Source organism: Scophthalmus maximus, chromosome 4 (assembly GCF_022379125.1).
Source record: "Scophthalmus maximus strain ysfricsl-2021 chromosome 4, ASM2237912v1, whole genome shotgun sequence".
Lineage (NCBI taxonomy): Eukaryota > Metazoa > Chordata > Actinopteri > Pleuronectiformes > Scophthalmidae > Scophthalmus > Scophthalmus maximus.
The window spans coordinates 10,649,233-10,664,885 of NC_061518.1; the positions used below are offsets into that span (position 1 = coordinate 10,649,233).

The 15,653-nt window shown below is 45.9% G+C and overlaps 1 protein-coding gene across 1 annotated transcript; it reads right to left on the bottom strand.

The window, feature by feature from the left end:
- Window positions 1–4,245: 4,245 nt before the first annotated feature.
- On the bottom strand, window positions 4,246–15,601 carry ctdspl2b (CTD (carboxy-terminal domain, RNA polymerase II, polypeptide A) small phosphatase like 2b). Its single transcript, XM_035627693.2, has 13 exons — window positions 15,412–15,601; window positions 12,002–12,192; window positions 10,858–10,990; window positions 10,613–10,771; window positions 10,237–10,485; window positions 9,985–10,081; window positions 9,152–9,263; window positions 8,980–9,066; window positions 8,674–8,736; window positions 8,506–8,585; window positions 8,142–8,268; window positions 7,568–7,663; window positions 4,246–7,436 (listed from the first exon to the last, which is right to left on the bottom strand). The coding sequence occupies exons 1-13, from the start codon at window positions 15,461–15,463 to the stop codon at window positions 7,371–7,373; spliced, it is 1,512 nt and encodes a 503-aa protein (XP_035483586.2). The 5' UTR covers window positions 15,464–15,601; the 3' UTR covers window positions 4,246–7,370.
- Window positions 15,602–15,653: the final 52 nt, after the last annotated feature.

A 15,653-nucleotide genomic window follows, 5' to 3' on the forward strand; every position in this document is an offset into this window, starting at 1 on the left:
CTCAACGCACTGTAATATGCATCTAGGGAAAAACTCCTCCCTGCTGCGGAGGCGATGAAGCTGCGTGTGAGATCGCCCTCGCCGGACAAAGAGTGGATTTGATTGATCACTTTCTGGATGTCTTCCTCTAATCTGGCGCCGTCCTCCTCTGGACTCTGGTCCGTCCGTCTTTGTATTACTTTGGGCTGTGAAGACACCTGCTTCACAACACAAATGATCCCTGTAGATATCAAGAAAGAAAAAACTAAACTTAACTCATTAATTTCTGTTGGCCCACAGACTTAACTTTGCCAGTGTGAAGACATATCAAGAACTGTATGACATTTGTTTTGTTTAGTTTTAATAATAAGTCATTACTCTCTGGGAATTTTGGGATAAAGAGAAATTTATGTTTTTCTTTAGTTTTCAGGCTTAATAAGAAAAAATTATAATGCCATAAAACTGAGAATTATTAAATGATCTGTATTCACATCACAGGCCACTGTATCAAAATGTTACTGTGATATTAACACAGTGTTGTACATTGTTTTTATTTTACAATACATACCTCCTGGTTCGGCCAAAAAGTTTCTGAGACCCTCTGTTGTACTCACCGAAGAGGACGCACACGATGCAAGTGGCCGGTGTCGACCACATTGTCAAGTCTCCTCGATCAAACACAAATATACACAAATATATATTTATTCTTCCTCAGTTTTATCCTGCTGACGTGGTGGAGATATTCAAAGGAGGCAGGGGAACCGGGCTGGGGTCAGGCGTCATACTGGGTCAGTCGTTCATCCGTCATCAAACTTCATCTGTGTCCATGAGTCGGTGATGATCCCTGTCACATCCCTCCTCTCCTTCTCTCTCTCTCTGCTCTCTTAGGCTGCAGCCTCCTTCACCTCCGCCTCCAGCTGCAACTCTACACCCGCTCCACCCCGTGGCATCAGGAGCCTAATTACAGGACAGTGGCTGACAGGGAGAGGAGAGGAGGAGGGAGGAGGGAGGAGGGAGGGGAGAGGAGGAGGGAGGAGAGGAGGGGAGAGGAGGAGGGAGGAGAGGAGGGGAGAGGAGGAGGGAGGAGGGAGGAGAGGAGGAGAGGAGGGGAGGAGGGAGGAGAGGAGGAGAGGAGGGGAGGAGGGAGGAGGGAGGAGAGGAGGGGAGAGGAGGAGAGGAGGGAAGGGAGGAGAGGAGGGAGGAGAGGAAGAGAGGAGAGGAAGAGAGGAGTGGAGAGGAGGAGGGGAGAGGAGAGGAGGAGGGTGGAGAGGAGAGGAGGGGAGGAGGGTGGAGAGGAGAGGAGGGGAGTAGGGTGGAGAGGAGGGGAGAGGAGAGGAGGAGAGGAGGAGGAGAGGAAGAGAGGAGGAGGGAGGAGAGGAGGGGAGAGGAGGAGAGGAGGGAAGGGAGGAGAGGAGGGAGGAGAGGAAGAGAGGAGAGGAAGAGAGGAGTGGAGAGGAGGAGGGGAGATGAGAGGAAGGAGGAGAGGAGGGGAGAGGAGAGGAGAGGAGGAGAGGAGGAGGGAGGGGAGAGGAGGAGGGAGGAGGGAGGAGAGGAGGAGAGGAGGGGAGGAGGGAGGAGAGGAGGGGAGAGGAGGAGAGGAGGAAAGGGAGGAGAGGAGGGAGGAGAGGAAGAGAGGAGTGGAGAGGAGGAGGGGAGATGAGAGGAAGGAGGAGAGGAGGGGAGAGGAGGAAAGGGAGGAGAGGAGAGGAGGGAGGAGAGGAGAGGAGGAGAGGAGTGGAGAGGAGGGGAGAGGAGGGGAGGAGGGGAGAGGAGGAAAGGGAGGAGAGGAGAGGAGGGAGGAGAGGAGAGGAGGAGAGGAGGAGAGGAGTGGAGAGGAAGGAGGAGAGGAGGAGGAGAGGGAGGAGGAGAGGAGGGAGGAGAGGAAGAGAGGAGTGGAGAGGAGGAGGGGAGAGGAGAGGAGAGGAAGGAGGAGAGGAGAGGAGGAGAAAAGGGAGGAGAGGAGGAGGGTGGAGAGGAGAGGAGGGGAGGAGGGTGGAGAGGAGGGGAGAGGAGAGGAGGAGAGGAGGAGGAGAGGAAGAGAGGAGTGGAGAGGAGGAGGGGAGAGGAGAGGAGGAGGGTGGAGAGGAGGGAGGAGAGGAAGAGAGGAGTGGAGAGGAGGAGGGGAGAGGAGAGGAGAGGAAGGAGGAGAGGAGAGGAGGAGAAAAGGGAGGAGAGGAGGAGGGTGGAGAGGAGAGGAGGGGAGGAGGGTGGAGAGGAGGGGAGAGGAGAGGAGGAGAGGAGGAGGAGAGGAAGAGAGGAGTGGAGAGGAGAGGAGGAGGGTGGAGAGGAGAGGAGGGGAGGAGGGTGGAGAGGAGAGGAGGGGAGTAGGGTGGAGAGGAGGGGAGAGGAGAGGAGGAGAGGAGGAGGAGAGGAAGAGAGGAGTGGAGAGGAGGAGGGAGGAGAGGAGGGGAGAGGAGGAGAGGAGGGAAGGGAGGAGAGGAGGGAGGAGAGGAAGAGAGGAGAGGAAGAGAGGAGTGGAGAGGAGGAGGGGAGATGAGAGGAAGGAGGAGAGGAGGGGAGAGGAGAGGAGAGGAGGAGAGGAGGAGGGAGGGGAGAGGAGGAGGGAGGAGGGAGGAGAGGAGGAGAGGAGGGGAGGAGGGAGGAGAGGAGGGGAGAGGAGGAGAGGAGGAAAGGGAGGAGAGGAGGGAGGAGAGGAAGAGAGGAGTGGAGAGGAGGAGGGGAGATGAGAGGAAGGAGGAGAGGAGGGGAGAGGAGGGGAGAGGAAGGAGGAGAGGAGGGGAGAGGAGGAAAGGGAGGAGAGGAGAGGAGGGAGGAGAGGAGAGGAGGAGAGGAGGAGAGGAGTGGAGAGGAGGGGAGAGGAGGGGAGGAGGGGAGAGGAGGAAAGGGAGGAGAGGAGAGGAGGGAGGAGAGGAGAGGAGGAGAGGAGGAGAGGAGTGGAGAGGAAGGAGGAGAGGAGGAGGAGAGGGAGGAGGAGAGGAGGGAGGAGAGGAAGAGAGGAGTGGAGAGGAGGAGGGGAGAGGAGAGGAGAGGAAGGAGGAGAGGAGAGGAGGAGAAAAGGGAGGAGAGGAGAGGAGGGGAGTAGGGTGGAGAGGAGGGGAGAGGAGAGGAGGAGAGGAGGAGGAGAGGAAGAGAGGAGTGGAGAGGAGGAGGGGAGAGGAGAGGAGAGAGGAGAGGAAGGAGGAGAGGAGAGGAGGAGAAAAGGGAGGAGAGGAGGAGGGTGGAGAGGAGAGGAGGGGAGGAGGGTGGAGAGGAGGGGAGAGGAGAGGAGGAGAGGAGAGGAGAGGAAGAGAGGAGTGGAGAGGAGGAGGGGAGAGGAGAGGAGAGGAGAGGAGAGGAGGAGGGGAGGAGGGAGGAAGGTGCGAAACGGAGGCCGTGAAAAACACAGAGGGGATCTCTGCGCAGGCACGGCCATCGCTGCTGAATTATTAACCGAGTGTGTTGATTAACTCCTCCGGGTGAAACCTGAGTCCCGTCAAGAGACAAGAAGCCAGAAGACACCAGACTGACCGGCAGAGGATTGACACGACATCTGCTGCAAAATACACACAAGCTTGTGTTGTCTGAAGGGATGTGGTGATGATGATGATGATGATGCTGCCATAGACACATGGGATGCAAAAAAAACTATCGAACACAAAACGGCATCAATTAGTCCACAGAAACACGAGATATATTTAGTTATACTTTGTAATAAACATGTATTATTATTACTAATGAATTTTATATTAGGGTTTTCATAATAATAAAAAGTAGGCTATACTTTAATTGTCTTTTGTGCGTTGATTAAACGGATTTAATTTAGAAAACCCACATCTATGAAAATCAAATGTACACCCTAAAAGAAAAGAAAAGAATAAACACTCCTCTATAGATTAAAATTCAGATGTTGCTTTGAAGTTATCTGGCAAACTTTTATGTTTAAAACCAAAAGATATTGTATCAGTGATAACAGGAAAAAGTGAATGGAGCAGCGTATTCTCTTACTGTTTAAGGCTCATTTTAAAAGCCTCAATTAAAAGCTGGTCGGTGGATAGTTTGAAAACTATTTGAATTAAACAAATAAAACATGAGGCCTAAACCTCAGTCCTACTTTTAATTCTACTGCAAATCAATAGCCTGTCCCTGTTGTTTTAGAGGGGAAAGATGAGGAGTGCTTCAACCATTTTTCACCCATAACCGCCTAGCCCACCTTTTAGCGTAATGTAACTTTAACCATTTAAAATGCACCAGTCTTCTTTTCTCCCATCAGTGGTCCCACATCTTCAGCATCACGTCAGACAGTGAGAGAAATAAAAACAAAGGGCATGCAAGGTTTTTTAACTTTAAAACTTTGTTTCAGAAATTCAATGTAACTGTATATATACACTTTACAATAGCATATAGCCCGACAGCTAACAAAGATGTCTTAAAATATTTTTTTAAAAATACATCTTCAGCACAAATAGCAGTTCTTGCAAGTAAAATGGTTTAACAGATATCGAAAAAGAAAAATCATTAACGCAATTGCTTTTTTTTTCCTGCAGAAAAAGTGCCAAGATTAAAATTTAATTCAGGACTTCCCCACAAAGCAAGCTGTATTATCTACATGCTAAGTTTAACAGTTCAGTGACATAGCGCTAAACTAAACATACAGATATTTGTAAGAAAAAGGAAAAAAAACAAAAAACAAAAAACACTCCATCTGATGTCAAGTTAAATCTTCATTAATACATTTAAAAAGGAGAAATGACATGCCTTTTGAAAACAAAAATACAAAAGATTTTCCTTACTTTTAGGATTTTTTTCCTTTAACATGAAGCTGCATGTATTGTACTACACTCATTGTACAATAAACTGGTAATGCACATTAAAAATGAGCTGGATTAAAAGTATTAAAACGTCTCCCGCCGATCCTTCAGGAACGAGCCACGACGTAGAGTCGCCCAATCACGGCCTACCGAGGAGACGAGCACATCACACTCTCCAGGTGAGGCTTGCATACTAAAAGATGGCAGTCTGGATGGTGAGAGGCCATGTGGACAGGGAGGGGGCGGCTGGGGGGCGGGGGTCTACCATGATGGGACCTCAGGACATGATTCCTCTTCCATGCAAACATTGTTCTTGCCTCCTCTTCATCAATCCGAGTGGCAGACGTGAGCTCAACTCTCTCCTCAGTTGACGGGGAGAGAACTCGACATGGAATTCAGAAAGACGCTTAAAACTTTGACCCCCCCCTCCACTACCCCAATGTACAATTTACATTCATAGTCTGGACATGTGTACTCACAACAATATGGCAGAATAAACACCATTTGTGCCCTGTAACAACTTTTACTTGAACAAAAACCAATTCCAAATTCCTGGAGAGCTGCGAAGTGAGAAAAGGCAAAAAACAAAAACATCTCTCCGAACAGAACCCCGTGTTAAGTGGGCGGCAGGCATGGCTTTGGGAAGGGGCACAGAAGGATTCACCTGGGAAATGTACTCATGTGCATGGGAGGGGAGGGTGTTTTAACTCAATGGAATCACAGTACACAACTCATACTGGGGGAAAAAAACGGGATGGGTGGGAGTCTCCAGGTTTCAGAATCTGCAGAGCTTTGAGTTCTGATTGTCTCTTTCCATCTAAATATTTTGGGGTGGGTGGCAACACTTCCACAAGGAGGGCGGGGGGTTATGGCACTGTACAGGCAACCCAGACAAATCCAAACTCGAACTGAGAAGAGTTCAATAATAGAAGCCAAATTGTCACCGTTGAAGGTTTTGGCCTACGACAGACGACGACTTTCGTCGTTTTTATTTTGAGCGACGCGCATTTGATCGGTTCGTCGTTCTGTCTTCACCTCACAGGTTTAGGCTTGTGAGGATGTCGCCGCAACAACATTAGCTACGCGTCTGCCTGCCGCTTGTCATGTCTCTATCAAATAAATAAAGTTGAAACAACAGTGGTGTAAAAATGTCAGTTTGGGCTTGAGTCCAGTCTGAAGTCAGGCAGAAACACATTCATATCATTACCATTCTTTAACACAATGTTTTGAACTGTGCTTAACAAAACGAAATAAAAAAATAAAAAAAATGTTTAAAAGTACAAAGTAAAAAGTATGATGACGGGTAGAAGGGGGCAGTCAGAGAGGCTGACAGTTAACACAGTATGTTGCTGGTGCCAGAGATGGCTGGTACAGGGTCTGGGCCATAGATTTCTACCATGGGTAGACTTCATGACGCACTGGCAGAGATGTGCTACATTAGTCATAACGCTACCGACATAGCCATCACATTTACACATCACGACTAAAAAAGAAACAGAGCTCTGGCTCATCCAGAATACTTGATTAGGAGGAGTAAAAGACAATACTGATTATAGACAAATGACAAAATCAAATACTAGTATTAAAGAAAGGCGGACACATCACTTTGAAAATGAATGAATGCCCTCAGACCTTTACAATATGTAGATTTACAGGTAACAAGAGTCTTAATCCTAACATTCAAATAGGGAGCCAAGTCGTTTCCACAGTGAAGCCAACACAACCAGATTTAAACCTCTATCTCTACGAAAGAGAACAAACTACACTTAAAAGTCCTGGATTCATTCCATCTGACTTCACAGTGGACTCATGTTCTCCTAATATGAAAAAGGCTTACGTTAAAACTTACATGACCCATTTTAAAATATCATATCTTACAAACAGAAGTAAAACATTCTGAAATGTTCCTTTTTAAAAAAAACAAAAACACCAGTTTTACCAGAAAATAACTGCAACCAACAATAGAAACTTGAATTCGCTACTGAGGAATGCATATGATTTTAGAGGCTACAGATTGAAGGGTTGCCAAGTTTACATCAAATCAGTGTGTGTTTGTTCGTGGGTGAGTGTGTGTGTGTGTGTGTGTGTGTGTGTGTGTGTGTGTGTGTGGCTTGGAGTAAACATACACACATGCACAGATTTACAGGCCAGTCATTCTTACTGAAATTGTCTGTAGCCACAGAGTCACTATCCATCAGCGTCAACAACAATGTGAGCACCAGGGGTTGATTGGGGTTCATGGGACTCGGGTCGTGTGGCCTTCCTCTTTACCAGGTGGCATTTTCAAATCCACCAAACCAGCACCAAGACTTCAGAATCTAGTGTGGAGACAACATCTGGCTCCACAGCTGGAGTCACTCAAAAAAAGGAGGAGTCAACCTGGGCTTGATCATAGTGTGCGTCATCTCATCTATATATTTAGATATTTCAAAAATGTCACCCAGATCTTCAAAAAAAGTTTTTCTTTCTTAGTTTTTCTTTTTAAAAGCAATGGTGCATTTAAAAACAAACAGAGCGAAAAAAAGAGGGATGAGGCTAAAATTTTAACAGTAATGGCAATGTTGTAGTTTGTAATCCAGACGGGGGCTTTTTACACGCATGTTGATTTTAGTCTTGTTGTCCCGTTCTAGTCTGTGGTTGAGTTCAGTCGGGGGGCAACAGGTCGTGAAGCCGGAACCGCTCCTGAACGTGCGGCCGCACATCCTCGTTCTGTCGAGTTGAGCGGGACGGAGGAGACACATGACAGCGGGGAGATTAAAGAACAAATTAGATTACTTTGTAAATGGCAACATCACTCTGATGTAATAGCACATAAACTACTGAAGAGTGAGACATCTTACCATCTCGACCAACTTCTCCAAGAAGGGCACTAGCTTCAGCAGCTCGTTGTCATTCTTATCCATGAACCAGCTCTCAATGGGAATCCCATTGGACAACTGTGAGCAGGACAAAAGAAAAATGAGTAACATTTGTATTTTTTTTTTTTTAAACGGACCTCTAGTTTTCCTCCCAAGTGCAATGAAAGAACCGAAACCAAAACAGCAAAAAAAAAAAAAAGATTAACTCTCAAAAACAAGGGAGGAGTTGTATCACAGAAAATGCTTCATATCTAATGAGACATGGTGATGTTTAGAAAATCATCTGGCAAATAAATTGGTCATAAGGCGAAATGTGTTCTACAATAATTAAATGGACATACAGTCTTTGTTTTGTGGAAATTTATCAAAGCAGCACATGAAAATATCCAAAGGAAAAACACATTCTGGGTTTTTACCATTTTTTGCCAAATGTCGGAGGACTTTTTTGTGTCAGACACTATGTTTTTAATTTCCTAAGACAATGTCAAATTACTGCTGGTTGCTCTTCACCGGGTAACACAAAGCCTCCAGTGTTTGGTTTTGTTACGGCGTTCACCTGATATGCGAAGGCTTGTGGTGAATTGTCGATGATGATGGTCTTTGACAGGTCTCTGCCTAAGATGTTGAGGTCCTTGATGTAGTTTCCCTGGACACAGACACAATGCTCACGAAACAACCGGTGTCTACGGTTTCAGCGGGGAATGAAAGGAAAGAGGGAAGAGAAGGGGGGAAAAAAATTAATCAGTGAAAAGCTCAGCGCAATCAATAATTCACAAAAAAAACCACAACGCCGACACCTCAACAGCAACGCATGCCAAAGCTGGCGCTTTAACATGGGGCATTTTGGCCTCTCCGTCTCCTCATCAGCTTTAGTGTTTGCTGTGCAAATGTAAAAAGAAGAAAAAAACAGAACACTATACCTCACTAGCTGCTTTTTAGGATCCAAGATGTTGAGCAGTTTGTCTGCGTACACCTTTTTAGAGGCTGTAAAAAGGATAATCTAGAAAAGGGGGAGAATCAAAGGTCAGATTTATCTAAATCTGATGCAGTCCCAGTTTATTGACAGAGGCAGCCAGGTATTTACTCACCTCATAGATTTGAGACATGCGTTCCAGAAACTCTCTAAAGAACGGCCTCAGGCGAACATACACCTGCACGTGACAAGTCACAGGTCAGTAAACACTGATGTGATAAGGTTAACTGTGGGTCATCACCACAAGAGCTAATACTGCCACTACTAACAAAAAGTGTTGGTATTTCTCCACATGTAATACAAGCATGTCTATTTTTTCAAGTGTGCCTTGAGGACATGAGAATTCTTACAAATATGACACTAACCCCCTCTAGTGGCATCCCACCAAAAGGAAACCAACGTTGTGCGAGGCAGCACTCACCTGGTAAATGACATCCTGAAAGAGCACAGGGAAGGTAAGTGCTGCGTCCTCCAGTTCATTTAAACTGCAGTGAACCAATGTTTCATCCTACAGAACAGGACCATAAATTAGTTTTAATCATATTAGAAGACAAAATAACAAATTAATAATGTGTTGTGTTTCAATGTCTGACCAGGTCTAGGACCAGAGAGAATTCAGGCGTGCTGCGCGTCTTCAGTGGCAAGGCTGGCTTACGAGTGAGCTGCTCTTCTGTCAGCGGAGGGACATGCTTGATGAAGAAATACCTGCAAATTGAAAAACATCACGCGTAATTTGAGTCAGTTTAACAAATCTGTTTAAACTACAGTATTCTAAGCAAAGTGGAATATTGACATGTTTCACAGAAATGGATTTGATGAGACTTAAATCTAAGACTGTTTGCTGTTAACACAAGAGACAATCATCTATAGCCCTTTTCTGAAATGAAAACAATATCTGTTGTATTTTTTATACGTATATTGTAATATTAGCTCAGATTTCTTGTACCAAAAAATACAGGTACTTGCAGTGTTTCAAATCAGATACTTCTGTTAGTTACATTTTCATAAAGTGCCCTTTGTACAGAGAAGGGGCGTAAAGCAGTGAATCTGAAATTGCCTACACGATATTAACACACACAATCTCAAATCGGGATATGGGACGACAGAACCCTGATGCCCCGAACATTATGAAATTATTATTCTATGTAAATGTGTGTACCTTTCATATGTGTCAAGTGACTTTTTTGGGCCAATTATGATGAAGCAATTGCATCTGCAGTAAAAGTTAGGCACGTTTTAAAAAAGCTCACCCTTTTTCCACCAGGTTCAAAATGACTGTGGTTCGAAAAATATGATTTTGGCTCGGCAAAATATTTACTGCATGCTCTGCTCATTTGACTTAAAATGAAAATCTTACATTGTTGTGCGTATCTGTTCAATGGGGGACTGACTATAGCATTTAATGAAGCTATAGTTTCGAACTCACGGGTCAAAGACTTCCCAGTCTTCCTCATAGGTTGCCTCTGGCGGTACTGCAGTGGGAGGAGACTCCACATACGCCATATCTGGACTGGAGCCTGGAGCTTGGACCACAAAAGGAACAAGGTGTTAAAAGAAAGATGAAACAGGGTGTAGTGAAATACATTAGCACGAGCCAGCAATCATCACTTACGTCACCATAACCTCAACATGAAGTAAAACCATAATAAGATAATCTCGTCCTAGCTGTACCTCCTACCTGTTAGCGGTGGAAGGTCAGCATCAGCATCAAGCCCCCCCTCCTCTGCTGCGGGAGATGACTCTGGGATGTGCGGAGGTCGCAGAGGTGGCAGCTGGGTTACACTAGAGTAGAAGTTAGTGGGGGCGCACAGTTCCTGTGTGGATGTGGCTGTGCTGGTGGGGGTCTCCACTGCTTGCTCTATGTCCAGCTGCTTGACTATCTCCTCGGCCTCCAATGCCTGGTCTGGAGAGTCTGATCCAGATGAGGCTGAAACACAAATCCAACAAAGGAGGCGTGTAAGCTGCACAGCAAACAAGGTAGGACAGTGAAGGAGCATTAACAGATTAGTATGAATGTGATCAGGCATGACAGAGGCCATATTGGGTTTACATACCATTTTTAGCTGGTGAGAAGAAGTTGAAAACCGGGGAGAAGATGGTCCCAAGAAGGGTGGTTCTCGGAGGACTGGTGGGCAACTCGACCACCGCCGTCGTCGTCGTCTCCTCCAGACTGCCATTGGGCTTCTCCTTACTCCTATCGTGATTGGTTGCCTCTGCCAAGAAGAAAGGGACAGAGTTAACAAACACAAGTGGAAAAGAAAGACTTGTTACTAGTCTTTTTTCTCTGGATGCCACTCACGTCCATTGACGGAGCCTCTCGTGCCAACCCTGCTGATAGTCCTGCGGGGTGTGTTGGTGTTCGTAGAGGTGATCAGGTTGTTGTCCACATCACAGTGGAGGCGTGTCTTCTTAGCTGGGCTTTCCTGCTCCACCTACGGGAAGAAAGACAATACAGTAAATAATTGTAATTAATAACTAAAATAACGTTTCAGGACCGTTTCAGACACAAGCTGAACGCTGTGAGAAAACTGGTACACCTAGATCGTGTCAGAAATCCACCAATGGCTGATTTGAAACGCCGGCTCCCAGACAAAGGTCACATTTCTGATGGCGACCTATGCCTACAAATCCGAACATGGTATGACAGAACACAGTAGCTGACGCAACTTTGTACGTGTCATTTTCAATAAAACATAATTAGAACCCGAATGGAAATAACTGTTAATAATTGGCCAAAACTTTTTCCCGTTTACATCATACCACTACAATTCACTAGACATTAATTACACAATCTGACTTGCCACAACATTGATATTGCGCCGTTTGAGAGTTTTTTGGAGAGTTTACAGGGGCCTTAAGGTAGCTGTGGTCAAAAACGTAGAAGACAAGTAAAAAGGTATGTTTTTTCCCCACTCGGCTTGTTATCGAGTATAGATGAAGATTGGTCGTAAAAACAAAGAGTGTTCTACAAGTCCTGAATTAAGACTTAATGAGGAAATGCTGAGTCATGAAATAACAAAATTGTGTAAAAACATCAAAAAATCCTCCATGACTTTCCAGAGGAAACGCTCCTTTCGGCTGAGTTGACTTTTCCACTTGTTACTACCTCCTGTCCCTGCACACCAACTTCATGCGCCAGGAGCTAAAATTAGACCCAAGTCCGGGTTCTCAGACAAGCTGCTGCATTCCTCCAGACATTTCTTTGGGAAACATGACACTCTGCACGAAGAAACACTGTATTTAACTCAAGAGACCTAGAGAAAACACAGACTACTCAGTTAGCCAAGTGCCAAAAAGATTAGTTCAAAACTGGTTAACTAAACGCACTTACAGGTGAGGGACAACTTCTTCAGCTCCATTATTTCAATGCCTCCAGGAGGGGCACTACGCTCATTTTTGCATTGAACTAAATCAAAGACCAAGGTGAAGTAATGTGATCATACCTTGACAGCATTTCCTCTGATGAACTTCTTGATGGTTGAGAACAAGCCCCTCCCGCCACTTGTAGGCGTGTCTTCTTCTACTTCTGAATGCCTCCGCTTGGTCCGGGATGGGCGGCTTGCCACACTGGGGTTCGGTTGCTGAGACGCCTTACGCATTCTCAGCCTCATTGTTTTAGCAGTCACATGTAAGGCTGTTTCAGAAAATCACACACGAGGAAGGGGGAGAGAGAGAGGAAATCAGTCATTTAGTCAATTAGGGCACATTCTCAATGGCTGGGGTGGACAAACAGGTCTCAACTATTTTAAAATGGTTAAGTCCGTGGGGTGTATCTGTGTGCACCGGAGTAATACTGGTGCATTTTCTGTAGACATCTGGATGCATTCAAGATCCCATTTCACTTACATCACAGCGGATCACAGCAGCCACAGCTGGCTTTACTTCCCTCCGTACAGTAAAAAAAACAACTTACACATTACCTCGGACTATACATACAGTCTACAAGCACTCCCTACTACTTGCTTTACGCTTGCATTATCAATGAAAGTCCAATTACAGAGACTGAAACTAAAAAAACTAGAAAAATAGTTTAAAACGTGGCTATAATTCAAAAACATATCTCTATCTGTAGGAAATACACTGAGTTGAAGGATTTAATTGGTCAGCATTGTCCTCAAGCAAGTACAGGGGAAACTACAAACTATTCACAGGCAACTCAAATTCTCAGAGAAGCATGCCAGCGCCCCCCCCCATGCTTATGTAACAGCAGCTGGCTGAAAATGTGTCAGGACATATCCACAACCTGTCAGGAACCCTCAACACACAATAGCACCTTCTCACTGTATCCTGTACATCTCACATACTGTAAATGTCCTCCACTACATCTGCTTTACATTTACACAGGGGTGTATCCGTGTACACACACACCAGAGGTGCAAGTGCTGTTGCTCAATCGCAGAGTAACATTAAAGCAACAGGCAGACGGGGAAAGTGGAGAGACCTTTGTTTTTAATTTTTTAACTATCAGTGCCTCGATGAAAAGCAACTGCTCATTTCCATCATCTTGAAACACCCGAGTAACACAGTTGATGTTTATTCTATTGCACTCAAGCCACTAGGAGGGGAAATAAAAAAGGCTGAGGCGGTGCTGATCTTTCTTAAAACTATATGAGCTATGATGGCTTTTCAGCTAAAACTGTTAATCTTTATATCGCTCGCCTTGCAACTACGGTAAACGGTGAGGGGTGAATTGACCACCCCCCGGCAGTCATAGTGTTTTGAGCTGGCAGGAAGCGATACGATCCAAAGTTTTGCCAATGTTAAACTCTGCATCACATCAGCCATCCTGTTATTGTGGATCGGCTGAATATAAGCCCTTTGAACATGTTGTCACCAAACAACTTTTTATGTGGAATATAATGTGAGGACATCTCTTATCGGCGCCTATGATTTTTGCAAGTCATGTATCCCTCGACATGGAACCAAAACAATATGTTATAGACACCACAATACTGACAGTGCACTTAATGAATTAATTGCATCTGCACCCAGTAACTATGGCACACTCATATTACTAATGCGGGTTAATGCTGTCACAATAATATTGTACAGGCTAAAGAGGTTAGGTTTACCTAAGTCAAATTCTGAATTCATTCAAAACATACTTGGAAAAAAATAAATACTTGCTCTATCAATTCTCTCTGACTTTGTTATTCAGGAAAATAACTGTGATACAATGATGCCGATGCGTGCTGAAATAATCTGAATCATCCATGAAATGTCAAAGCAGCAATAAGACATTCACAAAAGCCTCAAGTGGACAACAGTGAACATGATTGTGTGGATGTTTTTACTGAGACAGTGAGAGGATGCCTGCTCAATGACATGAATATATTCAACTATAGTATTGTGTTGTACCAGTGTGTGTATGTAAGTATACAGTGAATCTAAAGGGAACATCTGGGTGTTCGAATGCTCCTATGTAAAAAATAAAATAAAATAAAATTATAAATCAAAATAAGGTGCTCGTTTAATTCGAGTCAGATTGTTATCACACCTCGCATGATGACTCCACTGCTGCTAAACGTTCACCTTCCTGCTCAGTCACCCACCAACCGAGGATCATGCTCGTCGCTCGGTGTGAGCGGGAAATAAGAACATGCATGAAGCCACCGACCGAGGCAGCAGACGGACCAGCGAGGCCCGTCACACAGCGCGGGTCGATGACTGCTGCCAGGGGAAGGTTAGATGACTGACGTGGCCAAAGCATACATCGTGATCGTTGACATCAAACGACACAGACAATCCCCCCCCCAAAATCAAACCACACGTTAAAGGTTCCACTGATTAATCACGACGATCGAGCTTCGCAGCTAATCGAGCAGCTAGCACGATTGAGCTAACGCTGCTACCCGGACGAGCTGCGAGAGGTCGCGTGTAACGCGCCAGGGGTTAAGAGTGTGTGTGTGTGTGTGTGTGTGTGTAGTTTATGGTTTTAGTTTCAACAATGTTATATTTAATACGTGACACCCAGAAAGTAACACTACGTTGCCGGTACAACACGACCAGGCGCTAGGTCACGTTAGCATGAACGCGAAGGCGAGCTAACGAGCTAGCTTACAAGCTGCTAGCAGAGAAACCAGTGCGACATCGTGAAATTAGCGAACACAGATTGTAACGGCGAGTTTCGGGTCCGAGGCGCGACTCGGGGGGAACTGGTGCGATGAAGTTCCCCCGCGTGGTTCGACGCGACTGTCTCCGCGAATGATGCGCGACATCGCGTTTGTGATGTCTCGGCAGCGGAACTCGTCGGGTGTCGTTAATCACAACAGCTAACTGACTCTGTCGGTTTGAAGTGCTCCGTGGATCCGATCGGCGATTTCCATAGACCAGACGTGAATCGGTGCGATTTCCTTTCCCTGGCTTGTGTATATGAACGTGCTCAAGATAGATAGATATTAAAATGGACAAGGCGGCGTGTGGTGGCTAACGAGAAGCTAGCGCCGTTCAGTGGTGGAATGCAGCTTGGACGACGCTAGCCTCAATGCAGGATAGCAGACACAACCTGGCACTAGTTCGCGTTAACAATTGTTAAATGAGAACGTGTTGAACTAAGTATAATCCACAATAAAGTCACAGAGGGAAATGAACTTGGCGAAGACGTCGAGTCGACCAGGGTTTAGTCGGGTCCGAGGTAGGCCGTGATTTAGCGGCACGTAGCTATGTGATTTAGCTTAGCGCGGCTAACTCAGCGCTAACCCGAGCTAGCCCTCCAGTCAAAGTGCTCCGGGCTCACAGATGTGCACAGGCAGAGGAGGGAAACATTCATCCTGTCGTTCGCCAACATTACATAAACCGCAAGCCAAAGAGAAAAAGAGACGATGCACGACCAAGGTTAACGTTGTCCACTTACTTGACGGTGGTCCGCAGTATCCGGGGACAAGGACTCTGGGCCGCCTGACCATCACCACCGGGGCAGCGGTGGTTTTTCGTGATCTGATCACACTTTTTCTTTATTTATCTGCTCAAGGGCCGTCTCCGAAATGACACACCGTTGTGTTACCAGGCGCCATTTCCCGCCTCTGCTCGGTCTCGGAGGCAGATACCCGTATGGGACACAGACACACCCCCTCACCTCAACACCACCAGCCTCAG

Bases quoted from the DNA above. Each gene is read 5' to 3' on its own strand.
- ctdspl2b (XM_035627693.2), bottom strand. From the start codon at position 15,463: ATGGTCAGGCGGCCCAGAGTCCTTGTCCCCGGATACTGCGGACCACCG. The intron at 8,737-8,979 runs GTGAGTGCTGCC...TGTCACGTGCAG, and splicing joins TTCAGGATGTCATTTACCAG to GTGTATGTTCGCCTGAGGCC. The intron at 8,269-8,505 runs GTATAGTGTTCT...CTGAAACCGTAG, and splicing joins CCTAAAAAGCAGCTAGTGAG to ACACCGGTTGTTTCGTGAGC.